At 41.2% G+C, this 26620-nt stretch overlaps 1 protein-coding gene across 1 annotated transcript in view; it reads left to right on the top strand.

Moving 5' to 3' along the window:
* The window catches only part of LOC145047070 (uncharacterized), a 78368-nt gene extending 62388 nt beyond the window's left edge, over positions 1-15980 (top strand). The window contains exons 2-3 of the mRNA XM_078995316.1: positions 15484-15573; positions 15969-15980. Coding sequence (XP_078851442.1) covers positions 15484-15573; positions 15969-15980 — 102 coding nt within the window. The remainder of the gene's footprint in view (positions 1-15483; positions 15574-15968) is intronic.
* Positions 15981-26620: the final 10640 nt, after the last annotated feature.

The following is a 26620-nucleotide window of genomic DNA, read 5'->3' as shown; positions in this document are numbered from 1 at the left end:
CTCTCGTCCAACTGAATGTGATCCAAGGAAACGACTGCGGCCTCGTCAGTGACACACATCCGAAGCCGTGACACATGGAAGGTGTTGGGAATCTGGCTAGGCTCATCTGGCAGCTCCAAACGATAGGCCACCTTACCCACTCGGGCTATAATCCTGAAGGGTCTGATATATCGGAGCCCCAACTTGACTCTCTTCTGAAACCTGATAACTCCCTTCCATGGTGACACCTTTGGTAACATGAAGTCCCGCACCTGGAACTCAAGATCCGATCGCCGCCAATCAGCATAACTTTTCTGACTGATCTGCATGACTCGCAGTCGGTAGCGCACCTACTTAATAAACCCTGTAGTCTTGAGCACTACTTCAGTGCTATCCATGAATCGGTGTCCAACCTCGCCCCAACAAACCAGGGTCCTACATCTTCGACCAAACAACATCTCAAACGAAGGTCGGTCGATACTGGCATGGTAACTGTTATTTTATGAAAACTCTGCCAACGGGAGGTATGTATCCCAACTACCTCGAAAATCCAACACGCTTGCCTGAAGCATATCCTCAAGTGTTTGAATCGTCCTCTCACTCTGGCCATCTGTTTGGGGTGGAATGTTGTGCTGAAATGCAACAGTGTGCCCAATTCCTCATGGAATTTCTTTCAGAATCTAGATGTAAATCGAACATCTTTGTCAAAGACTACCGATACTGGCACCCCGTGTCTTGCCACCACCTCTCGCAGATAAATATCCATCAATTTCTCAGCGGAGATGCTCTCAGAGACCGGAATAAAGTGCGCACTCTTCGTCAATCTATCCACAATCACCCATATGGAATCCACACCCCTTGCTGTCATCGGTAACTTCGTGATGAAGTCCATAGTGATATCTTCCTACTTCCACATGGGAATGGGTAGCGGCTAAACCTTGTCATGAGGGCGATAATGCTCGGCCTTAACCTTTCGACAGATCAAGCACCGCTCCACAAACCAAGCGATCTCCTACTTCATGCAGGGCCACCAGTAACTCATCCTCAAATCTCTATACATTTTTGTAGCCCTGGATGTATAGAGAACTTGGACTTGTGTGCCTCCTCTAATAACTTCTGCCTCACTCCCCCATATATTGGGACCCACACTCGGCCACACTGGGTCAAGAGACCCTGAACATTTCGGACGAACAAATGAATTTGCCCCCGAATCCGCTCTAACTTCCAATTTTCTTTCTTTAAAACCTTCACTTGAGCCTCCTTGATCATATCCAACAATAGAGAGACCACCGTCATCCTCAAACAAATGTTCCCAATTGGGGAGCCTGCTATCTTGTGGCTTAAAGCATCAGCCACCATGTTAGCTTTCCCTGGATGGTATAAGATCTCATAATCATAGTCCTTCATCACATCCAATCACCTCCTCTATCCCATCTTGAGGTTCTGCTGATCCATCAAGTACTTCAGGCTCTTATGATCAGTGTAAATAGTGCACCGCATACAAATAGTGCCTCCAAATCTTGAGTACAAACACCACTGACCCAAATTCTAGGTTGTGAGTGGCGTAGTTTGCCTCATGAGGCTTCAACTGCCTCGAGGCATAAGCTATCACATGCCCCTTCTGCATCAGTATCGTGCCTAACCCTGAGATTGATGCATCACAATACACTACCAAATCATCTAGTCTGTCAGGTAGTACGAGAATCAGAGCCTCACATAATCCCTATCTCAGGGTCTCAAACTCGAACTGCTGATCTAGTCCCCACCGAAATGTCACATTCTTCTTGGTCAAGTGGGTCAAATGCACGACGATCTTGGAGAAATCCAGGATGAATCTCTGATAGTACCCATTAAACCCAAGAAGCTACGAGTCTCTTATGCGTTCTTTAGTACTTCCCACCGCATCACAACCTCAACCTTGGCCGGATCAACCGAAATTCCCTCCTGGTTGCTGATGTACCCCAAAAATTGTACTTCACGTAGCCAAAAATCGCACTTTGAGAACTTGACATAAATCCTTTTCGTTCTTAGTGTCTCCAATACCAACCTCAGATGATGCTCATGCTGCTCCATGGTCTTAGAATAGACCAGGACATCATCAATAAAAACTATCACTGACCAATCCAGTATTGGTCTGCACACTCTGTTCATGAGATACATGAACATTGCTAGGGCATTGGTGAACCCAAATGGCATCACCACAAACTCATAGTATCCATACCGAGTCCTAAAGGTCGTCTTCGGTATATCCTCATTCTGAATTCTCATCTGATGGTACCCTGATCGAAGATCAATCTTGGAAACCAAGATGCACCCTATAGCTGATTGAACAAGTCGTCTATCCTCGGGAGCGGATAACGGTTTTTCACCATTAGTTTGTTCAGTTCTCGATAATCAATACACATCCTGTGTGACCCATCCATATTTTTCACAAACAGGATTGGTGCTCCCTATGGGGAACTACTCGGACAAATAAAGCATCAGTCCAATAGCTCCTGAAGTTGCGTAGATAGCTCCTGAATCTTTGGTGGAGCTAGTCAATAAGGTGCCTTAGCTATCGGAGCGGTACCCGACACCAAATCAATGTGAAACTCCACATGCCTCTCCATAGGTAGTTAGGTACCCCTGGTAACTCCTCAGGAAAGGTATCCCATAACTCCTGCATAATCGGAACGCTGCCCATATCCATCGTGGTCTCAACCCTCGTATTGGAGATATAAGCCAAAAATCCCAAACAACCCTGATGAAGTAATCTCGTAGCCCTCGCAAGTGAACAGAGGGTTGGCCCCTGCGAGGCCCTCTATCTGTGAATAACTAGTTCTCCCCCACTTGGGGTTCGAACCCTCACCAGCTGGAACTCGTAGTCGATCATGGCCACATTGGCCCCCAACCAGTCAATCCCAACAATCACCTTCATCCCTCGCAACGGTATCGAGACTAGATCAACACAAACCCTCTCCCTAAAAAAATTAAGGACACAGTTCCGATACACCCTTGCAGCACTCACGGTGCGATCTTTTGCAATCTCCACCTCAAGCGGGGAATCAAAAGTTCCCGGTGCATCCTGAAACTTCTTACTAAGCGTAAGAGACACAAACGATCAGGTGATAAGTCTATTTTATGAATGTACAAAATTGTCATAAACCCTTTGAATTGATGTATAATTATCCAATAATGGCACTACTTTGATGATTTGATGGACTTCATATGCAGGTCAATATATTGTACTAAAAGTGGGCGGAATCTGCAAGTAAAACGGATTGCTAAAGGAATGAAGATGCGTTGCTGGAAATTTGACCATGCTTCAATGTTTTAGTCATATCTCAAGTACTGGAGATCCGATTAACATGAGTAAAGAAGTTATGGAAACTAGACAAGATTTTCTACAACTTTCATGTTTTGTGTTTCTGCTAGTTATGTCGTTTTGACCACCCAAACTTGCACGGAAGATGAAGGATGTCTCCAGGCGTCTAAGACATCCCATAGGATATCCAAGTCAGACGGTCAGCATCTGGTCAAATTTCGGAGCAGAAAAGAAAGAGAAGTCCCATCGGCGTCCTACATGGAATCTAAGATGTCCCCTAGGACGTCCCAGCGTTTTAGGGGCGTCCCGTGTTGGATCGGTATGTTTCGGAAAGTTTGGAAATAGAGGAAGGACGTCCTAGAACACGTCTAAGATGTCCCCTAAGACGTATGATGTTTTTGTCCATTTTTAGTGTATTTAAAGGATGATAGATGGCATGCAAGGACGTACAAAGAATGCTTCAATGTTCTACACAATGTCTAAGACGTCTCCTAGGACGTCTAACGTCCCACATCGCCCGATTTCACTCTTTTGTGTCAAATACTATAAATAGGGATTTATGCATTCGTTTTTAGGGTTAGCACCTGCGATTTTCAGAGTTTTTTCTATGTTTTTTAGGATTCTAAAACCCTTGGAAACATGTGGAAACACAAGTCCATTCCATTTATATCCGGATTCAAGGCAAAATTCGAATCAATTCATCATCAAGCAACATTAGAAGATCATTCAACTGGTGATTTGCATCAATTCTAGTAATTTTTAGAAACGATTAATTCCTCCCAAGGTTTATTTGTTTCGTACTTTGGTAATCATTAGGCTACATTTTTTTTGATGATTCTAAGTTTGATTATGAGTTCTATTATGTATTTCATTTATTTTATCTAAGTTAGTGTTTTTATGAACTTAATGGAAGGCTAAATCATTAGGGTTACTTCCGGGGATGTTTAGGACTTTTTGATGAACACACTTGATTATTACTTGATTATAGTTAATTTCAATTGTTTTTTTTTATGCTTCATGTAATGATCTTTGGTAATGATAATTGAAATTGGGTTGTATGAATTGTTTGATGTCATAGTTAAGATAATCTATTTTCAATTAATCATTTGTTCCAAGTTCAATTAGTTTAGGAATAAAGAGAAGTGATTGAATCAACATATATTATTCCAACTTATGATATTGAATCTTATTGCGGTAATAGGTAGTTGTAAGACATTTTATGCTAGTTTACTAATGGTTCCTAATCCATTTAGACATAAATGAGTAAGACAACAAGTTGAATGAACATCTAGTGTGCCCAAAACTATGTGTTACAAGTTAGTAAACCCCAATTGCATCTAACTAATTGAATTAGGATTCTAGGGAAGAAAGTGTGTGAACCTAAAGTGTACCGGGAGTACTCTAGTTTTCTCATTGAGTTTTTGTTTTAATTAATAAATTTCCAAGCTTTTTATTTGATCATTGATTTAATATTTTTCATGACAATTGTCAATAATATATTTTTGTTGACTATTTTCACACAAAGTTTGACCATACACTCCTCATGGATTCGACCCTTACTTACTCTAACTATCTAATGTGTGTGAGGTTAATTTTTGACCGAGACAACAACATCGATCATCAGGTAGCCCCCGAGTCGAATAGAATGTGAGCTGACATACCATTGACTAAAAGGTCCCTATTCATAAGCACAATACAAACATAAGAAATGCAAATAAATATAGAGCACTATAATAGAATACGTACCAGCTACAATATATGGTGCTGCCCGAGCCTCCTCCGTAGTCAACTGAAATGCACAGCTCTTCACCGCTGGATCATCCGCCTTGGCACGGCGGCCATCCATGATCCTTAGTGTGGCGGGCGTAGGCACCGCCACTACTCCTCCCCTCCCTACAACTTCTGACAATCAGCTCGCTTGTGTCCGATCTACTTGTAGTGAAAACAAATCAAACCCTTTTTGGGGCAGTCCCTGCTCACGTGGCCCGACTAACCACAAGTATAACACACTGTGCTCGACCCTCGGCAAGCTCCACCATGTGATCTCCCACACTTGGCACATCGGCCTTGACCCTGCTAGACCCTACTGGATGAATCCAAGGTCTTAGGCTTTTTAGCCTAACCTACTGTCATTTGCACCTGCTCAGGCTACCGCTTGGTGCGGAAGTCCAACTCCATCTCCCGCTCTTGGGCCTTCTCCACCATCTCATTCAGGGATTTACACACTGTAAAACTCAAAAACTCCTGGATATCATCCCTCAACATGGAATGATACCTCGTCCACCTTATATCCTCGTTCGTAGCATACTGTGGGATCAACAGTGCCCGTTCCCGAAACTTGGCGGTGATCTCCGCCACAGTCTCGGTGGTCTGCTGAAGGTCATGAAAATCCCTCACAAGCCGTTGCACCTCAATTGGTGGAGCAAACTCCAAATAAAATTGCCTAACAAACTTGGCCCATGTCATCTCAACCACACCAACTGCTCCCACTGGTTAGTCACCTCTCCCCACCAATCTCGGGCCCGATCCCTCAACATACATGAAGCAAACCCCACCTTCGTCGCATCAGGGCAAGAACTTGTGTGATGGTAATTATCTATGTACGCCACCCAACATCGACTAATAATGGGGTCAGTGACCCTAAAAAACTCTGGCACCGTGCACGCCTTGAACTCCCGGAACGAGGAAGTTTGGGCCCCGATCTGGCCCAGAGCAATGTCAACTATGAATGCCCTGAGCCTCTTCTCCATGATCTCCATCATACTCTCCTTGATTGTCCCAAAGATAATTGGGGTAGCGTCGAGGATGCCCCTCGTAACCTCTGTTGCAATAAGCTCACGCAGCCTCTCGTCAATGGGCTCAGTGGTGTCGCCCAACCCAACTCCAGACCCTGATCCTGACCCCCCTGCTCTAAACCGTGTCACCGACATACTGTACTGTAATTCCATAAAAGATAAGGATCAGGGTGTCAATAGAGGCGATCTTCCCACACCGGTCTGCCTTAGAGCTTCCAGATCTAACATTAGTTCGGGTATAGGTCCTGTGCTTTCAGTAGTATAGTCCCAATACTACTTTCCACGCCTACCTGTACCTTTCCTAAGGCTATACCTAATAACTTTAATTTGTCCCAAAACAAACCATATCTCATAGGCTAGCGTATAACTCAAATCCTAGGCAGTCAAGGATTTTCTCTACCCATATTAATCAATCATAACAGGTTGCCTTTATACGTGGAAATTATACATGGAAAAGGATCAAATAGACTTTCGAATAAAAGATTCTACCCTAGGACCACAACCATACAAGGAACAAGATATAAGGCTAAATCATTCATTCTAAGGCTATAAGCTCCTAACCATATGCAATTTTTAAAGCATACACATAGCAAGATCCATACGATTATCATAGCTCAAATATCAGTATAACATCGCTAACATATTGGGGAGCTACTTACTTGGCTCAGCCAATCACGCGCGTTGCACTCTCCTTTTTTCCATTCTATAAAAGTTTCAACTTTCATTTTATTTTTCAAAACAATTACCATTTCCTTAGTTTGAGTCCTTACACACCCGAGGGTGTGCCTGAATCCCTCAAACCAATGCTTTGATACCAACTTGTAACGAACCAAATTTTCAAAATAAAATTTTCATTTTTAATTAACCAAACATTTCCATAAAGTGTGAAGTAACGTTAACCACTTTTTTCAAAATTCATAACATTAACATTTTATTCAAAACATCAAAGTGTCCCGTCAAACAAACATCGGAGAGTGCACATCGCGCTATCAAGCCTTTCCCTTGCCCTTAGGCTCAGATTTACATGAAACAAATCAACAAGCTGTAAGCTAATGGTTAGTGAGTTCCCCAGAGCATACCACACACACAATCCACATAAACGCATATCATAATAGTTATAAAAGTTACATATACCACATAAGTCATACATAGATACATATAGGGAAGCCCTGGAAACCCTCCAGTGTCTTACTCCAGGTGCCATGGAAACCCCCACCTGGTCTTAGCCTAATGCCTCAAGAACCCGCTGAGTCCTTGACCTAGGATGCCAGGGAAACCCTCCAAGGTCTTACACCTAAGTGCCTCGGGAACCCCCCGAGGTCTTTACCTAAGATGCCATGGAAACCTTCCAAGGTATTATACCTAAGTGCCTTGGGAACCTGCCGAGGTCTTCCATACAAGTATCAAAGATACAACTAGCATATCACGTATAACATAGTCTACTAGCACATACGTAACAAATAATGGGTCGGCTTTGGTGCCTTCGACCCATTGGTATGGTGAGGAGACTCACCTCTGCCTGCTAAATCCGAAAGCAGCTCTCCTAACAGTTTGTGACCACCCGTGCTGAACAATAATAACATTACCCAAGGTTAGGACTTAACATAATCCAATTGAATAACCCAACCCTAAGTCCTTTCATAATGGCCCAAAAAGTCTTCCTTTGTTAATAGGCCCAAAGTCCATGTCTAAAATCATTAATGGGCCTCATGGCCTAATAAGGCCCGACCATAGTATCCATGGACCAAAACAGATAAGTTGTCCCACTAGCTCCAAAACGGCAAAACGTGACTAGGCCCAATGACTAATTAAGGCCGAAAATCTTACAAGCCCAAAACAAGTCCGAGTCCATCGGCTATGCGTACGCCTTGCGTACCACCCTCGTACACGCAACGTACTCAGTCCCTTAGTTGTACGCATGCGTACTAACATACAAACAGATTAAGCACGTTTTCCATTAAGTGCTTAATACTCTATGGTCTAACGTTCACACCTTAGATATGGTCTCATTAAAAAGTCTTAAGGCATAAAGTTGGCAACTTTATGCTTTTGCATGTCCCTTATGTTCCCAACAACCCATTAATACCTTTCTAAGAGTCTTAATCCATGCATGAGGTCAAAATACCCATCAAGACTCCATTTTTATGCCATGAATGGACCAAAGGACTTCATAACTATCTTCCCTAAGCTATGGAGTTGCTCAACTCTTAAGAGGTGGTTCAAGAACACAAAAGGGAGACTAAGGAGAAATCGTAACTCTATAAATGGAAATGATGACCAAGGTGAAAGCTTTTTACCTCCTTAAGCTTCCTAGGCTACTCAAAATGCAAGATCCAGAAGTTCTCCCTTGTTTAAGCTTGTTTCTTCTTCTTCTTTGGTACTAACACACAACAATGATGATGTTTAACCACTCAAAAGCTCAAGAACACAATCTATAATGATTTTAGGGTTTTCAAGGATGTTTGAATATGAAGGAGGCTAGTTAGGGTGAGGTTTAAATGAGATAAGGATGCTTATATATGTTTTAAGTCTGAAAATTAGGGTGTGACCATCCGTCACGTACGCCCAACGTACGTGATGGGCCTCCGCAATTATCCATGCATGGTACACTAAGCGTACTTATGAAGTACGACTAGCGTACTTAAGGGGCTTATTTTACATTATTTGAAATTTCAAGGGCTTCAAAGCTAATACCTGATTTGGAATGTTACACCCTTCCAGGGTGAGACCTTCAGTAGTACCATGTTACCAACCTGAAACACCAACTCAGATCGTCATCGATCAACGTAACTCTTCTTCCGACTCTGAGCGGTTTGCTACCGTTGTCTGATCTGCTGAATCTTCTCGGTAAGTTGTAGAAATACTTTAGTCCGACCCATCACACTGTGACCGACCTCACCCCAACATACTAGGGTGCAACATCTTAGTCCATACAATAGCTCAAATGGTGGAGCACCAATACTGGAATGGAAGTTGTTGCTGTAGGAGAGCTCTGTAAGGGGTTGGTGGAAATCCCAGCTCCCAATGAAGTCAATGACGCGGACCCTCAACATATCCTCGAGGGTCTGAATGGTCCGCTCACTCTGGCCGTCTGTTTGTGGATGGTAATCGGTGCTGAAATGCAATCTCGTGCCTAGTTCCTCATGGAGCTTCTTCCAGAACTGGGAGGTGAATCGGACTCACGATCTGACACAATAAATATCAACACCTTGTGGCGAGCAACGATCTTGCGGAGATACACATCGGCTAACTTCTTGGCTGACGAACTCTCCAAAATAGCCTGAAAATGGGTTCTCTTGGTCACTCGATCCATGATGACCCATATCGAATCATATCCCTTCGCCGTACTCGGCAACTTGGTAATAAAGTCCATCGTGATGTACTCCCATTTCCACATGGGAATCTCCAAAGGTTGAAGCTTGTCATGCGGCCTCTGATGATCGACCATGACCATCCAGCAGGTCAAGCATCTCTCAACGTACCAAGCAATCTCTCGCTTCATGCACGACCAACGGTAACTCAAACTCAGATCCCGATACATCTTGGTGACCCCGGGTGAATAGTGAAGCGAGATTTATGAGCCTCCTCCAGTACAACCTGTCTGACCCCACCAGACATCAGAAGTTAGACCCAAATGCAACGGGTCAAAAATCCGCGACTATCCTACACAAATCGGGTGATCTCGCCCCTGATCCTCTCGAGCTTCCAGTTACCCTGCCGCACACCCTCAGCCTGAGCTTCCTTAATCAAGCTAATGAGTGGAGAATCCACATATATCCTCATACATGTCGTTGGTACAGATTGCAGCTCAAGGCATCCACAACCACATTCGCTTTACCCAGATGATAAAGGATCTCATAGTTATAACCATTGACTACGTCCACCCACCTGCACTACCTCATGTTCAGGTTCCTCTCTTCCATGATGTGTCTCAAACTCTTGTGGTCTGTGTATATGGTATAATGGACCCCATAAAGATAGTGTATTCAAATCTGGATAGCGAATACCACCACTCTCAACTCCAGATCATGCATGGGATATCTTGTCTCATGCGGCTTCAGATGTCGTGATGCATAGGCTATCAGCCTTCCTCTCTGCATAAGGACTACTCCCAATCCAGTGATCAACGCATCACAGAACACCATGAAATCTTTAACTCCCTCAGGGAGTGTAAAAACTGGCGCCTCGCAGATTTGCTGTCGTAGAGTCTCAAATGTAGTCTGCTGCTCAGAGCCCCACCTAAAATCCACCCCTTCCTCATCAGACGAGTAAGGGGTACTGCAATCTTGGAGAAATCTTGTATGAACCTCCGGTAGTACCCTGCCAATCCCAAAAAGCTCCTGATATCTGAGGGAGATTTCGGAACCTCCCACTGCATAATCGCCTCAATATTGGCTGGGTCGACCAAAAATCTCTCCTGGTTAACGAGGTGTACAAGGAACCGAACCTTACGTAACCAAAACGCGCACTTCGAGAACTTGGCATACAACCATTCTCACCTCCAAATTCCTAATAGCTCATGGAGATGCTCCTCATGCTACTTTCTGGTCTTAGAGTATACCAAGATGTCATTTATAAACACAATGATCGAGCGATCGAGCCTCGGTCTGCATACCCAATTCATCAGGTCCATAAATAATGTCGGCATGTTGGTGAGCCCAAACGACATCACCACGAACTCGTAATGTCCATAACGAGTCCGAAATGCAAACTTCTCCATGTCACCCTCCCTAACCCGGACCTGATGGTATCCGGACCTCAGGTCTATCTTGGATAACCAAGATGCTCCCTGCAACTGAGCAAAAATATCATCCATCCTCGAGAGTGGATAACGGTTCTTCACCGTTAACTTGTTCAACTCCCGGTAGTGAATGCACATCCGGTGTGAACCACCCTTCTTTTGGACGAAGAGAATCGGCACTCCCCATGGAGAACTGCTCGAATGGATGAACTGCTTTTCCAACAGCTCCTGCATCTCGGGTGGTTCCAATCGGCACGGCGCCTTAGAGATAGGGGCCACACCTGGCACTAGGTTGATCCTGAACTCGACCTGCCTCTCCGGAGGCACTCCGGGTAACTCCTCTGGAAATACATCAAGAACTCTATGACAACCGGGACATCAAAAACCAAAACCTGACCCCTGACCCGCGATCCACCACATACACCAAATAACCCACACACTCGTGTTGAATATACTGTCGATCCCCAGCAGTTGAGCAAAACCCTGAACCCAATCCGGTGCACTCGATGTAGATAACCAGTTCTCCCCTACTTGGGTTTTGAACTACCACCCGCTAACCCTCGCAGTCAATCACATCACTGAATCAACTCAACCAGTTCATATCCACAATCACACATACATCCCCCTGGGAATCAGAATCAAGTCTATGGGGAAGGATACCCTCAAGATCTCCATAATGCAACCTCGATAGACTGAAGAAGCAGAAATCTCGTGTACATTGGTGATGGAGACTCACAATGGACACTCTAGCTCTCTCACAGGCAAACCAAACTCCCAACTAAATGATCAAGAGACAGATATAATCAGTAAGGAATCTCACAGGCAAACCGACTCACCTCGGAGTCATTTAATACCAATACAGGTAAGGAATTCACTAAGAACGTACCTATAATAGGTACAAACACATAAGCATAAAACATATATAATCAGTAAGATAAAGGATAGAAACATACCAACCACCACATTAGGAGATGTACTGGCCTCCTCGGTTGTAAGCTAAAAGGCGCGTCCTCGAGCCCTCAGGGGCTCTGCTCTACCTTGACTCCTGTCAGTAATTTTCAGTGTAACTGGCATGGTAGCACGCACCAGATTGGCGGCGAGCAACAAACAGTTGATCACAGTGGTGACATATCCTCACACTCGGAACCGGGGTGGGTTGGCGACAATCCCTCACATAATGCCCCTCCTTGCCATATTTGGGGCACCCGCTACCAGATCGAAAAAACACAGAATGAGCCTTCCTGCACTTCCCACAAGTACGGACGCACTGACCACCAGCCCTCGAATCAGCGGTCTTGGACCGCTTTGGCGCCGACTATGACTGCCTCGGGGCATGTCGTTGCTCTCTCAACTGTAATTCAATCTCAAGCTCACGCCACCTAGCAGTCTCCTGTAACTCCAGTAATGTATCACATCGTTTGGTAGCAAAAAATTATCTGATGTTAGTCTTGAGCATGCTCAGATAACGAGTCATCTGAGCTTGCTCAGAAGTAAACTCCAGGAAAAACATCGCCCTCTCAGTGAACATACGGGTGATCTCCGTCACCGACTCCATACCCTGTCTCATCTCCAAAAACTCCTGTGTCAGTCGCTCTCGCTCAACCCGTGGAATGTAGCGAATGCGGAACATCTCCTTGAACTGATCCCAAGTAACCGTAATTCTCTGCTCGTCAGAGTACGACCCCGTTATCAATGTCCACTGGTCCTTTGCTCCAGACCTTAGCAAGTTCAGAGCACACTTGACCTTCTGGTCAGTAGGAAATGAGCATGTGAAAAAGCATCCCTCAACGTCAGATAGCCACCTCATGGTTATGATCGGGTCCTAAATCCCATCAAAAGTAGGGGGCTTCGTGTTATCGAAGTCCCGGTACTAAAAAGCCCGACCTGTCCCCGTACCTACAACCGCCACGATTGTGGAGGTTGCAACGACAATCATCTCAACAATGGTTGCATAGTGCTCATCAAAGTACTAAACCATGACGGTCTTAATAGACCCAAACATCTCTAGAAACTCAGGCCAGAAAAGTGCAGCAACCTCCTTGTGTAGGATCTCCCAAATCCTGGCATCTAGCTCAACTGGCCTCATCTGACCAATGGTCTTGGGCACTGCTGGTCCACCGTGACTGCTAGCTCCTGATCCGGACGGAATTCGGTTACAAATCGCCTTGTAACCACCATACAAAAAAGATACCAAGAAGATATCAGTCATGTCATATGATAACGGGGAACCAACTCCCAGCAAAGCCATAGGGGTTGTGACTTCCTTGCTACGCGTATGGGTCATGTTCTTTCTGTAGTATGGACCCATACTACCTTCCACACCTACCCATATTTGCATCAAGCGTCATCACAACACCATAAAAATATACATAAGCATAGGCGAGCACTCTGGTCTCATTCCTAGGGGAAGGGTAAATATCTCATAACTGGCCAACTGACCTCGCATATTTCATCCATGAAACTTCCACCAACCATGCAGCACTATTGTATGTTAGTCATACATAACGTTGGACCGTATATACATTCGAATATTTGATCCTACCCTAAGCCCTTCATCAAACAAGAAAAGGAAATAAGGCTAAACCAAACATTCTCAGGCTATAAGATCTTAATTACATACAACTATGATGCATACATTAAGCAACTACAGTAATGATGTCAATTTCATATAAGGAAAACCCTAGGCTATCAGACATCATACAATCAGGCAAAAATAAGGTGCTTTTAAGTCCTTTGTAGTGTTCTTGGTGCACCTTGGAGAAGAAGGAACTCATTGAAGAAGTGTTGGTTGCATTAGAGCTTGAAGATCCAGACTTTGTTCACCTTGATCTTTCTTCTAGAGGTATAAAGTTTGAATCTCGATGATGAAATTGTTAGATCTGGCTAGTTTTGGGTGTTATGAGCTTTTGGTCACTTTATGTTCATAAAGTTTAGATCCTAAAAGTTTGTGACCTTGTTATGGATAAAGTTGGAAACTTTATCCATCTAAACATCATTTTGATTCAGAGTTGAAGGTTGGAGACTTGGAATTAATGGATTAAGTTGAAAAAGATGCCCTTTTGGGTCCCTTTGAGAGTTAACAAATAGATATTGTTTGTTGGCACCATTCTAATGGATAAAGTTGGAAACTTTATCCATTATGGAGCTAATATGAACCATAAAAATTTCATCTTGGACTTGTTATCCCTTTCCAAGAAAAATTTGTGATGTATTATTGGGTTAAGAACTTAGGGTTTTGGACATTAAGCACTTTATAGACATGCAAAGTCATAAAGTTAGAAAGTTTATGACTTAGGACATCATTTTAGGTTTGGATCTGAGTTTTGGACGAAATGGCTTAATAAAATAAGCTCTTAATGGAGTTTTTAGACCGGGCTAAGTAAGTTGGGCGTACTTGGTGGTACGTTGCGTATACAGGGTCAACACCCTGCTTTTGGTCAACGTCATAGTACGCTAGGCGCACTCTCTTGGTACACAACACGTACTCTACTAGGAAGAAATATAATGACTTTTGGACCTTGATCGTTGACTTTGATTTGACCAAGGTTGACAAAAGTTTGACTTAAGGGTATTTTGGGTATTTTGAGCTATAGTTAAGCCTTGGTCTCTATCTATTGAATAGGTGACCTGTAGAGCTAGTATTCGAAGCAGTTTATTGTTCAACTATCTCCAGACTTAGAGGTGAGTTTCCTCATCGCTTTTGTGGGTCAAAGGCACCAATGCCGACCCCTTTAGTTATGTATCCTATTATATAGGATGTTGCTATACGATAGTGATCTGTAGATCTGTCTGCTAGTCTGTTAACCGCTTATATGATTATCTGTTGCTAGATATATGTTATTGATTATGTAAATGTCGACATGGTATGGCGGGGTTAAGACTGTTCTGCTTTGTGCTATTAATTAATAGACCGGGGCATTTCAACCGAAAGGTTTGGGCTGGGGGTAATCCAACCAGGAGGTTGTGGACTCGTTATGTATGGGGCAAACCAACTGAAAGTTTATGGGTTGGAGCATTCAAACCTAAAGGTTGTGGGCCAAGGTAATCCAACCAGGAGGTTATTGACACGTTATCTGTTTGATTATATGTTTGTGTGATGGTACATTGGGGCAACTCACTAAGCTTCAGCTTACAGTTTTAGTTTATGGTTTCAGGTACTTCTAGGGATCGTGGGAAGGCGAATGCGTGATCGTACACAACTTCCTATTTTTATGTATTTGGATCTTGGGAAAAACTCTGATTTGAAATAATGCTTTTGAAACAATGACTCTTTTTGTAAACAATATTGATTCATGGTTGGTTTTGAAAATTTTAAATTTATGGTGATTTTTGAGTGTTACACTCCCCCACAAAATCATTTCCAGATTAACTCCAAAATTTACCAAACATCCCCTGTATTTCGAGATTCTTTACAAAACTAGTATGAAAATTACACTTTAACCCCCCCCCTCCTCGAGGCCAACACCCTACTAAATCATTATTGATCTTGGGCCAAAAGAAATCATAAGTAATTACATCTCAAAGTTCAAGGTTTATTTTCGAAACGGGGTGTTACGTTTGAACTTTAAAGAAAACACCATGAATAGATTAACAATATAGTTTCAATTCTAGATTTCCAATGTCAAATAACATTCCTTATTTTTTTATTTTTTCTTTTTTTATAGGTGGAAACAATATCATTAGCCAAATCGGGTATTCAGGCTATCAAAGAGAAGGGTGTCTCTAAAATTGGGGCTGCAAGATTCTGTTGGGTGGTAAGACTAGCTTCACATCAAGTTTATTAATATATATATATATATATATATATATATATATATATATATATATATATATATATTCATTCTGGAACTCCACATTACATTTACATAGTAAATTGCTACGTTATAATGGCTCATAAGCATCAATATATTCCAACGTACTGAAGCGGGTTCCATTATATTTAACCACTTGTACTTTATTTTTCCAATAAAACCATAAAAACTACAAACATTTTTACTCTTTAACAATTTGGACAAAATATTATAAGTTAAAATGGTTGATTTGGAAAACTTAAGCATCTAACTTTTAGGCATCAAATACATTTTTGTCGTAAAGAAATGAAAAATGGATAAAATTGTGGTTGCTGTAAAAATTCAATTTTTTTTTCCAGATTTTCAAGTAAATTACAAGTAAATAGCATATGAATTACATGTGATTTACATTCAATTCACATGTAATTTACATATGAATCATATATAAATTGTGTGAATTGGCATAATATCTTAGTAATTAATTTGAAGCAAGACTACAAGTGTGTAATGATTCACATGTAAATCACAAGTGAATCACATATGAACTATGTGTGATTTACATGTACATGTAAGTCACATATAAATCACAAGTGAATCACATATGAATTGCATGTGATTCACATGTAATGCACATATTAATCACATGTAAATCATAAGTGAATCACATCATATATGAGTTGCATGTGATTCATATTTAAATCACAAATGAATCACATATGAATTATATCTAGATGCACACATACATTTTATGTGAGTGTTTTTTGTTAATTTTTTTTTTTAATTTTCTTGTGAATTTCACATTTGAATCTGAAAAGATATAATCTTACATGAAATAATCACATGTGAATTTTACATGATATATACACATGCATTTTTACGAGTGTTCTTGCATTGATTGATTTTTTTTCGTGTAGATTTGAAAGAATTTGTGGAAAATATTGAAGATGCGACAAGTGATAAATTGAAGAAAATATGAAAATCTTGACACGAATACATGAAAATCTTTGAAATTTTGTAGCACTTTTTGTTTTTTATATTTTATTTTGTATCGACTAAAATAATTATACTATTGTGTTTATACATTAGTAAATGAGTTTTTTTATGATTTACTTACGAATATTATAGTATAAGAAATGCATATATTCATTTGAAAAAAATATGCGTATATACATCCAAAACGTTGATTTTTTGGTTAAAAAAGTTATAATTTATACATTTTTTTAGAATATTCTAGTTTTTTGAATTTATTTTTTTAAAAAAATTGCATTTTTTAAAAAAATATATATATTTTCAGTTTTTTAAAAAAAAGTTCATGTTTTTAAAAAAATAAATTAATATTTCTATTTTTTTTAAATGAAAATTATTATTTTTATAAAAAAACTGAAATTGTGATTTATAATGTTAATTTTTTGACATTCTTATTAATATTTCCAATAACACAAAAAAGTAAACATTACATGAGATTGGTAAGTTGACGTTCTTGCCCTTAATGTACTAATTTTGATCTAACGCTCCATCTTTAGTTCTCAGGAAACTATAAGTATTCAACATATATATATATATATATATATATATATATATATATATATATATATGTGTGTGTGTGTGTGTGTGTGTCGGGCTCATAGTTGATTTTGAGTTAGGAAACTATAAGAGTTTTGGAGCCTCATAGTTGATTTTGAGTTAGGATCTTGGTGTCGGGCTCATTGTAGTCATGTGTGGCCACAAAGTTTACAACTTTACGGCTTTAAACGTTCCATTATGATCGGATCTGATTTTTGGACATGAGATCTTAAGCCATTAAGACATTGGTTTGGAAGTTGGTAATCAGCAAGCAAACACTAGGCGTTTGCATGGGAACGCCCAACATTTAAATGCGAGATGTCATAGGGTGGAATGCCAGGCATTCTCAATAGAAGCCTATTGGATCTATTTTAGGCCTTGGCCCATTAGGGGTTTTAGGCTTAGTTTAGTTGGGCTTGTATATAAAGGGGAAACAGTCTTTTACCCTCATCATGATGAGTAATGGACTAGACCATGGGTTTGGGTTAAACCATAATTATTGATTGGGTTTGTTTATGGTTTTGGTTTAGCGTGAACCGCAATGTTCGTGCACGGATCGAGTGTTGTTTTAGTTATCATCAGTAGAGGTGAGTTTTCCTTACTATACTTACAGGTCGAAGGCAACAAGGACGTCCCTTTGGATTGATATCCTATTTTACCTTATGTTGTTATACTGTAGGGATCTGTTAGATATGTATCCGGGTATATAGGATTTAGTTATGATATAGTGATTTGGTTAGATCAGTATCCTGGTATATGGAATGATGGCGTGTGTAGTGATCTGTAAATCTGGTTGTTCTTTGATGCCTGGTTATATGTTTATCTAATATGTGTATGTCGACATGTTATAGTTAGTTAGGTTGAGGCGGTCCTATTTTTGTGTTGAAGGCCAAGATACCCAGCGCAGTCCGGATAGACTGTAGGCCCTACGAGGCGGTCCAGTCAGGTCGAAGGCCCGACGAGCCGTCCAGATATGTTGTAGGCCCTACGAGGTGGTCCAATCATGCCGAAGGATCGAGATCGGTCCAGATAGGTTGTAGGCCCTACGAGGTAGTCCAGTCAGGCTAAAGGCACGATTATGCATGTTGTATTTGATATGTTTTATGTGGTGGTACTTTGGGGGAAATCACCAATCTTTGGCTTACGGTTTTTAGTTATTGTTTCAGGTACTTTTGACGATCGTGGGAAGGCGAAGGCGTGACCATACACATCCTCTATTTTATGTACTTTTTATCTATGTGATACTCTGATATGGAATAAGACTTTAAAAACAATGATTTTGTAAACATTCTATACTTTGGGTTGTTTTAAAAAGTTTAAATTTCTTGTGATTCTTATAGTTTTTCAAGTTGGTATCAGAGCCTTGGTTTGAGTGAATTGGAGGAACGCTCATGTTAATCCAGTCTCAAACTAAGGAAAGGTTTTAAAAATTATTTTCAAACTAATCAAAACCGGAGCTAGTAAGTACACCCCAAATTACCACACTATTATTTGATATCGTGATATGTTAGAACATCATGCTAGTGATAGGATAAGGATCTTCAAGTACCACATGATAAAATTTCCTGATTATATGATGCCTAGTAGCCTAGGGTTTTTTTTCTTATATGAAATTGACATCATTATTGTGGTCGCTTAGTGTGTACATCATAGTTTTACATAACAAAGATTCTATAGCTCAAGAATGTTTGATTTTTCTTTACCTCCTGTTCTTGTCTAATTAAGGGCTTAAAGTAGAGTCAGGTATTCGACACTTTATGGGATCCAACGTTATGTATTATTAGCATGCACGAGTTGCTACAGGGTTGGAGGAAGTTTCATGAATGGGTGCAATGCATGGCGGGTCAATGCGAGAATTATTAGCCACTCTTAAAAGAGTGAGGTCAGGATGAATGTGTATCTGAGATGATGGGACTTAGAGATCGAGAATTTCGTATGAGGATCTGCCTGATTTTATTGTGTTTTGCATTCAGTCGGCTCCACTGCTCGAATGTTGCATGCTTTGTGCTTTGTGGGACCCACATCAATGTGAGCAAACTATAAAATGAATACATCAAGTTACATGTTATGGAGGTTAAATAATCTTAAAGTAAAGGATTTGGACCTATTGCGCAGCTCTGTTCTGAATATAACCGTTGTAGGGTCGGGTCCTTTAGTCGAAAGATTATTTAAGTTTTGTTGCATGTAAGTGTATTCATGAAGTTGTTGTATCAAATTGATTGGGTTCCTTTAGTAGCTAATGGTAGGGGAAGTGAGGAATCCTTGGAGAGCCTAGGAAGTATTTTAGTGTGGTTGTTTCACTGTTGAGCAGGTATCAGGAGTATTTTTTTATGAGTAGGTCTTAGACGACTTGAGATGATCATTGAGGAAAGTATGGATAAGTGTGGCAGGTATTATTTGGGCCCGTACTACTAGAAGCACATGATCCATACTTGAATCGATGAGAGTTTCGGGGATTCTAAGGGCTGGTCGGGAGAGATAGCATGGTTTGATACCATGATTCATGGCAGTGGTTCCGTATCTGTCGATATTTTGGTTATGGTTGCTTAGGCATGAGGATGGGTCTGGTAATTGTTTTGGGCCCCAGTGGCGATATCAGTTTGGGTTGATTAGTGCAGACCTAGATGAATTTGTTGGTTTTGAGGTCGCGAGGTTTTTTCCCGGGGCCGTGAATTCAAGTCGTGGGACTTAAGAAGAAGATGATTGTTATGATAGACTTAGGGATTGCAACTAGAAGTGAGTGGTTGCTTGATGGAATGGAACATCGCTAACTATAGCGAGGATTACACCCTTTCATTTTCTGAGTTCGAAGAAGGAGTCAACAGGCTTGTGACTTTCAGAGTTGGGATGCAAACCAACTGTAACGACATAAATTTTCAACCTAATTTTTCATTTTTAAAACACAATAAACCACAACTCACATTTTATTAAAACTCACAAGTAACAAATTATCAACACATTTTAAAAATCATTTATCACAAATCCAGGATCCTCTTGAGACATATATCTAACTTGGATGAGTGTACAATCAAGTTGGCGCCTTCCTGCGATCCTGATAAGAACCTGAAACACATAACACATAACACATAACACGGTAAGCACGAAGCTTAGTGACTTCCCTAAAATACCACATACAACACATTAGCCACTCAAGGCTATAACACTGTAAGACCCTCAGGTCTATGTGTCTCAGTGGGACCCTCCAATCCCGTGGCTCGTTGGACCCTCTGGTTCGGTTTGGTTGGGACCCTCTAGTCCCATAGTTCGTTGGACCCTCCGGTCCGGTCACATAATATAGCATATATATCACACAGACAAAATGCATAACTCAAGTAAACACATAAGACCTTCCGGTCACACATAAATACCACTCTAGGTAAAGTATAGTGAGAAGACTCACCTGACAAGTAGCAGGTAAATAACCCCACACCCGAATCTCGAAATAGCCTCCGCCTAACACAAGGGATGAATATCTCTAATTAATACTCTTTTCACAATTCAAATAACCAAAGACTATTCTTTCTCTATCTAGATCTTTATAGTGGATAAAAGACCATTTTACCCCTCCATGGTCTCTATTACTCATGTTGACCAAAACCCCAAAATCAATAGAGGCCAAACTCGTGTCAATAGTCCATGACTGACATGACTCGTCGAGTGCACTCTTGCGACTCATCGAGTCCTCTCGTATCCTCAGAAGTCTCGAAAAGTCCAGCTCAACTCGCCGAGTTGACCCCCAACTCACCGAGTTATCACTCAATCAACCCATCGGAACAAACCTTCACCGACTCGTCGAGTCAGGCCATGGACTCGGTGAGTTCCTTCGATCAGATTCTCCATTCAAACGATTTAAGGCAGACCCATCACCCCAAACACTAGATCTACCATCCTAAGGGTCGATTGTCACATAAAGCTGCAAGCTTTATGTTTAAACATGGTATATAAGGCTCAAAATGTCAATATAACTCTAACAAAGATGATTAACCACAATAACTCTTATATGGTTAAATAAAGTTATAATCTTTGGACTCTCTGGACCTCACAAAGTCCAGATTGGAAGTCTAGGCCTCAAAAGGGACCTTATACATTTAAAGTCCAACAATAGTGGAAGAAACCCTAATCTTCCATATTTACAATATCTAAGCAAAATATGAAGAAAGGTGAAAGATTTTACCTCTTACTTAAGCCCTTGCATGAAGTTACACTAGATCCACTGATTCTCTAGCTCCCTTATTGGATGATCTCCTCTTCTCCCCAAGAGATGCACTAGTCTACTCCAAGTTTTAGCTTCTAAAACTCTCATGGCTCTCTATACACGTTTAGGGTTTGCTCTCAATGAAAGGTATCCGAAAATAAGGCTATATATGTGACTTTAAATAGGTCCCAAACCCCAAAAATTAGGGTTTATTTGCCCAACACCAACTCGGCGAGTCAGTTCTCTGACTCGTCGAGTCCACTCGTTAAATCCACGCGAGCAACTCGACTCAACTTGGCGATTTGGACCCTCAACTCGTCGAGTCTCTCCTTAAATCTCAAGATTAACATACATAATAATAACCCTAGAAATCCGGATGTTACACCAGCATGGGTCCAGTTGGTCGCGGTGTTTGGAGACAGTATGCCAGCATGGGAATGCATAGGAGGATTGATGTGGTATGGATGCTTAGTGATGCGATCAAGGGTCTGTGTTCCTTGGATATAGGAAACCAGGTACCGAATTGACGGTTAGGATTGCAGGCAAGGAGTGTATGTTTTGGATCGTAAGTTGGTGTTTGTGTACGCATTTGCATGAAATCCTTAATGTTAAAGTGGATATGATTGGTAATTTCAGAGGCCTTCAGCTGAAATCCACAATTCTCTTAGGATTTGATTGGTCCTTATATGGAAGATCATCCTGAGTTTGTTATGCATTCCATGAGTCAGGAACGGTTTGTGCTTGATTGAGCCGGTTTGAGACATACTTGGTTTCAACACCAGTGGATGGTAATTCGAACCTTAAGTAGGGGATAACTGGGTATTCTGCTTGTAGGATTATCGAATGGTCTGAGTTCGTGATATTGGAAGAATGGCTCATAGGGATATGCGGTGCGGCTATGTGGAATTTTGGTTTAGGATTTGGTCGGGGCAGGGGTATAGAGTAAGTTGTGATCGGATGTATGTGTTCAGGAGGTGCATGGGTTGTCTCTCAGTAGAAAGTAGTTGGTCAAGATATCGTTGCAACTATTGGTTCCTTTTAGGAGTACCAATAAACATATGAGGAGTTGCTAAGATCACTCAGGTTGAGTATCAATTACAGGGGAAATTTGTCAGCTCGTTGTATGGATTTCTATTTATAGTCTAGCTTGGGCAGATGTCGATTAGGAAATCAGTTTCAGAATTGGGTGCATTTAGCTCCATTCGGGTTTTGGTTCATTAGATCTAATGTGAATGCATTCTCGATCATTGATCGTTTGTTCATCATTCAACGAACATTCTCCAAAAGTTTCAAGTTGTGACAGATGAAATTGAAGGGATATGTCAACATGTCATCAAGTTCAGTATGTTTTATGTTCCTTTGGTCTTTGTGTATGTTTACCCTCAATGGTGGTGTGGAATTTTGGTTCATAGCATGCTCGGGTTTTGGTAGCATTCATGATCACCTTGGAAGTCTTCTCGAGCTAGTAGCGTATTAGTGGAATCTGTTCAGTCTCAATCAAGGTATGGGGTCATGTTCCGATCGTTCATGAGGATGTCTTCTGTTAAAGATCGAGGCTTGTCATTTTGATAGAACTCTAGTATTTCTTCCCTTTTTGGATGAGGTTATAGGTTCCCAAAGCATGTGCATTGATCATTTATGCGGATGTCTCCTGTTAATGATTGAGGTTTGTCGTTGCGATAGAACTCTGGTATTTCTTTCCTTTTTGGACGAGGTTATGGGTTCCCTAAGGGTATGCATTGTGGTACCTTCAATATATATATATATTGCCAAGAAGGGTGTTTATGGGTTGATCAAGATATCACTGGAGCACTGGGATTATTATATGCATGGTTCTATTTGGGTTATAGCCTTTGAATTGGATCAAGAGCACGACTATTTATCCTATTCTTGGGTCGTGTGCAACCATGATTTCGTACGGTTTTACATTGGTATAAGCTTGTTCCATTATAGGAATTGTGTGTGGTAAAATTATGGCATTGTTGTGCTCGATTAGCATTGAGAGGGACGTTGATTGGTTCCCTTCAAGGCAATGTAATGAGGTGAGTATCTTTAGGCCCCCGGGGTGTTGGATGAATGATGCAGCGTTGACAAGATCGGTGTAATATTAGATAGGGAATTTCATACCCATGTTGTGGGCTCGGAGGCAATCAGACCTATGCTGAGGAACTTGTAAGGGTATTCCAGACATAGGTTGTGGGCCCAGTGATCATGAATGTTGATTTCTTCTACTTATAGTACTTTTGGTGTTGGTGCATTGATGGAAGCCGAGAGATTCACAAATCAGCTGGTTTGGATAAAGGGAACAATTAAGGGTTGTTGGGAGTATCATTCGTGTATCAGAAAGTCTCTGCAAAATGTTTGCATTAAAAATCCCATTTGTTCACAAGCTATTATTAGGGGTTTGATTATCAAGGTTGGGAGTCGGTTATGAAGTCTCGAATCATAAAGTTCTTGGTGAATGTCTTAAGTGATTTTCCAGGTGGGGGTACACCTGAGGTTATAAGGATTGGAGGCAAATGTGAAAATTCTTGGATTTATCATCTTTGCTCGTAGGATGAGTGGTTGGAAATGGCGTGTCAGGGACTCAAGGGTTTATTAAAGGCTTTTGGTACATCTTATAGATTTAGAATTTGTGAAAATTCGCGATTGAGGTGGTTGCATTTTTTTCTGTGTGTTTGGTAGTGATCATACTCAAAGGCAAGGGGTGGATTCAATGAATGGATGAATGTCAATCCTAGAATATGGGTTCTGAAATTTAGATCTTATGGGTTCCCTGTATCAGGAAGCATATTGATAGAGTTGATGCGGTGTTTGCATCCTTGAGAGTCCCCGACTTTGTGGATCTCTCTAGACATTCGGTCTTAGCCAAAAAGTTGTGGAATATGCTAGCGTTGTGTGTGCCTCTTTGCATTAGTTATCTAGATGAGGCTTGTGTTTGGAGCCACCTTGTTTTCGGATGAAGGGTATTGATTCCCGAGTGGAATCAGCAAGGTAAGTCAGGGTCAGAAGGGTTCCGTATGATTCGAGTTGTAAAGAGATATCGTAATAATTGCATCCCAATATAGTTTTGTTTTCTTAAGAGTCAGTTGAGGTATTGGATTTCTGAATTTTAGGAGGGTTGTGATGGCTTCTCCAGTGATAAAATTTAGCAAGTCAAGGATGGCATGGGTAGGCAGCTGCTTGAATGAGCCGACTTTTAGTTGGGATCGGGTTCTAGGAAGGACCGTCTGAGTGACCTGATGTGGAGATATGGAAACACTACCTTGGGTTAGTTACTGCACCAAACTTCTACGACGAAGTCTAAGTCAAGCGGGGGGAATTTTAACATCCCGACGATGAAGTCTTTGGTCCAAACACCATGCATTTGGCATAGAATGCTAGGCGTTCTATAATAGACGCTAGACATTTGCATGCAGAGACCAAACCCTAATTTTCATTGTTCACACCCTATTTAAATAACATTATGGCCTCAAAACCCTTCACCACTCCAGCCTCCATCCTCATTTTGAAAACCCTAAGTGTGTATGAGAATCTGAAGCCATGGCTCATCTTTTTGGTATCATTTAGTGTTCTTGATAAGAGAAGGAAGATCTTTGGAGTATTGTGGTTGCTCTCTAGCTTGTGGATCTAGACTCTTGACATCTTGGAGCATCATTTTGAGGTATAAAGTTCAGATCCGGATGTCTCATTTGTTAGATATTGATTTAGGGCTAGTTTATGTTCTTTTGGTCCTAAAGACTCAATCTTTGTGAGTATGGAATGCTCCAGAGGTTTGGACTGTCCTTTCAAGCATAATAGTGAGTCTAGAATCATAAAAATGCAATCTTGGGTCTTCATAATCTTCCATTCAAGAGTTTTGGAGCCTTATAATTGATTTTGAGTTGGGATCTTGGTGTCAGGCTCATTGGAGCCATGAATGGCCATAAAGTTTGCAACTTTATAGATTTATACGTTCCATTATGTGTAACATCCCAAAAATATGACTCAAAAATTTTATTTTTATGTTTACCAAATTCACAAACACAAAATATCATTGATTCCAAAACCATGAAAACACAAGATAGTTATAGTGTTTAATCAAGACAATCCATAGGAAAACATTATCAAAGTACAAGTCCCAAAATATCTACTTGTGGAAAATCATAGTTTGATGTGACACGATCAAGTCGGCCTCTTCCCCTTCGAGCTGGAAGTACCTGAAACACAAACTAAAATAGTAAGCACAAAGCTTAGTGAGTTCCCCCCCCCCCCCCACCATATCACATATAACACAAACATACTATCAGGCATATCTGAGTGCCCGACCTACCATGCCGAGCAAATCTGGATGCTCAACATACCATGTCAGGCATTTCTGGGTGTCTGACCTACCCTGCCAGGCATATCTGGGTGCTCGACCTACCCTCCGGTTTATTTCAACCAGTTACAGAGTCTATTTCACCCCTACCACTACCACATAACGACACACATAAATCACATAATCATCAAGAAATACATAAACGATGATAATTATCACACAGACAACCATCATATTATGCAATAAATAAATGGTCGGCCTTGGTGCCTTCGACCCGTAACTTTCACGAAGGAAGACTCACCTCAACTGTGGATGTCAAATCGTACTCCTCGAATAACTCGATACTCCTCTCCCTATAGCATAACAACTTCCTAAGTAGACATTAGATCTAAACCTGTCCCCAAGGTCCAAACCCTGATTTATAAACTGTGGATGGCCAGCCTACGCCCAACGTACGCTTGGGTATGCCTAGCGTACGCATGGGATTCCCCCACTTCGGGCCTCACCAATATACGCGTACGTACACTATGTACGCCAAGCATACGACCCCCTCCCATAATCATAGTGGTATTATTATTTGAATAAGCAACAAAAGGAAATACCTGGCAACTCAGGCATTACATTATGATTGGATCTGAAGTTTGGACATTATATCTTAAGCCATTAAGATATTGGTTTGGAAGTTGGTGATTAGCGAGAAAACGCCAGGCGTCTGCATGGGAAAACCTAGCGTTCGGATACCAGGCGTCATAGGGTGGAACGACAGGTGTTCTCAGCAGAAGCCTAATGGATCGATTTTGGGCCTTGTGCCATTAGGGGTTTTGGGCTTAGTTTAGTTGGGATTGTATATAAAGGGAAAAATGGTCTTTTGCCCTCATCATGATGAGGAATGGACTAGACCATGGGTTCGGGTTAACGCCACAAATCGAGTGTTGTTTTAGTTATCATTAGTA

This window comes from Lactuca saligna, chromosome 5 (assembly GCF_052625555.1).
Source record: "Lactuca saligna cultivar CGN05327 chromosome 5, ASM5262555v1, whole genome shotgun sequence".
NCBI classification, from domain to species: Eukaryota; Viridiplantae; Streptophyta; class Magnoliopsida; order Asterales; family Asteraceae; genus Lactuca; species Lactuca saligna.
Note: the sequence above shows the minus strand (reverse complement) of the source record. Positions and strands in the feature narration are given on the sequence as shown.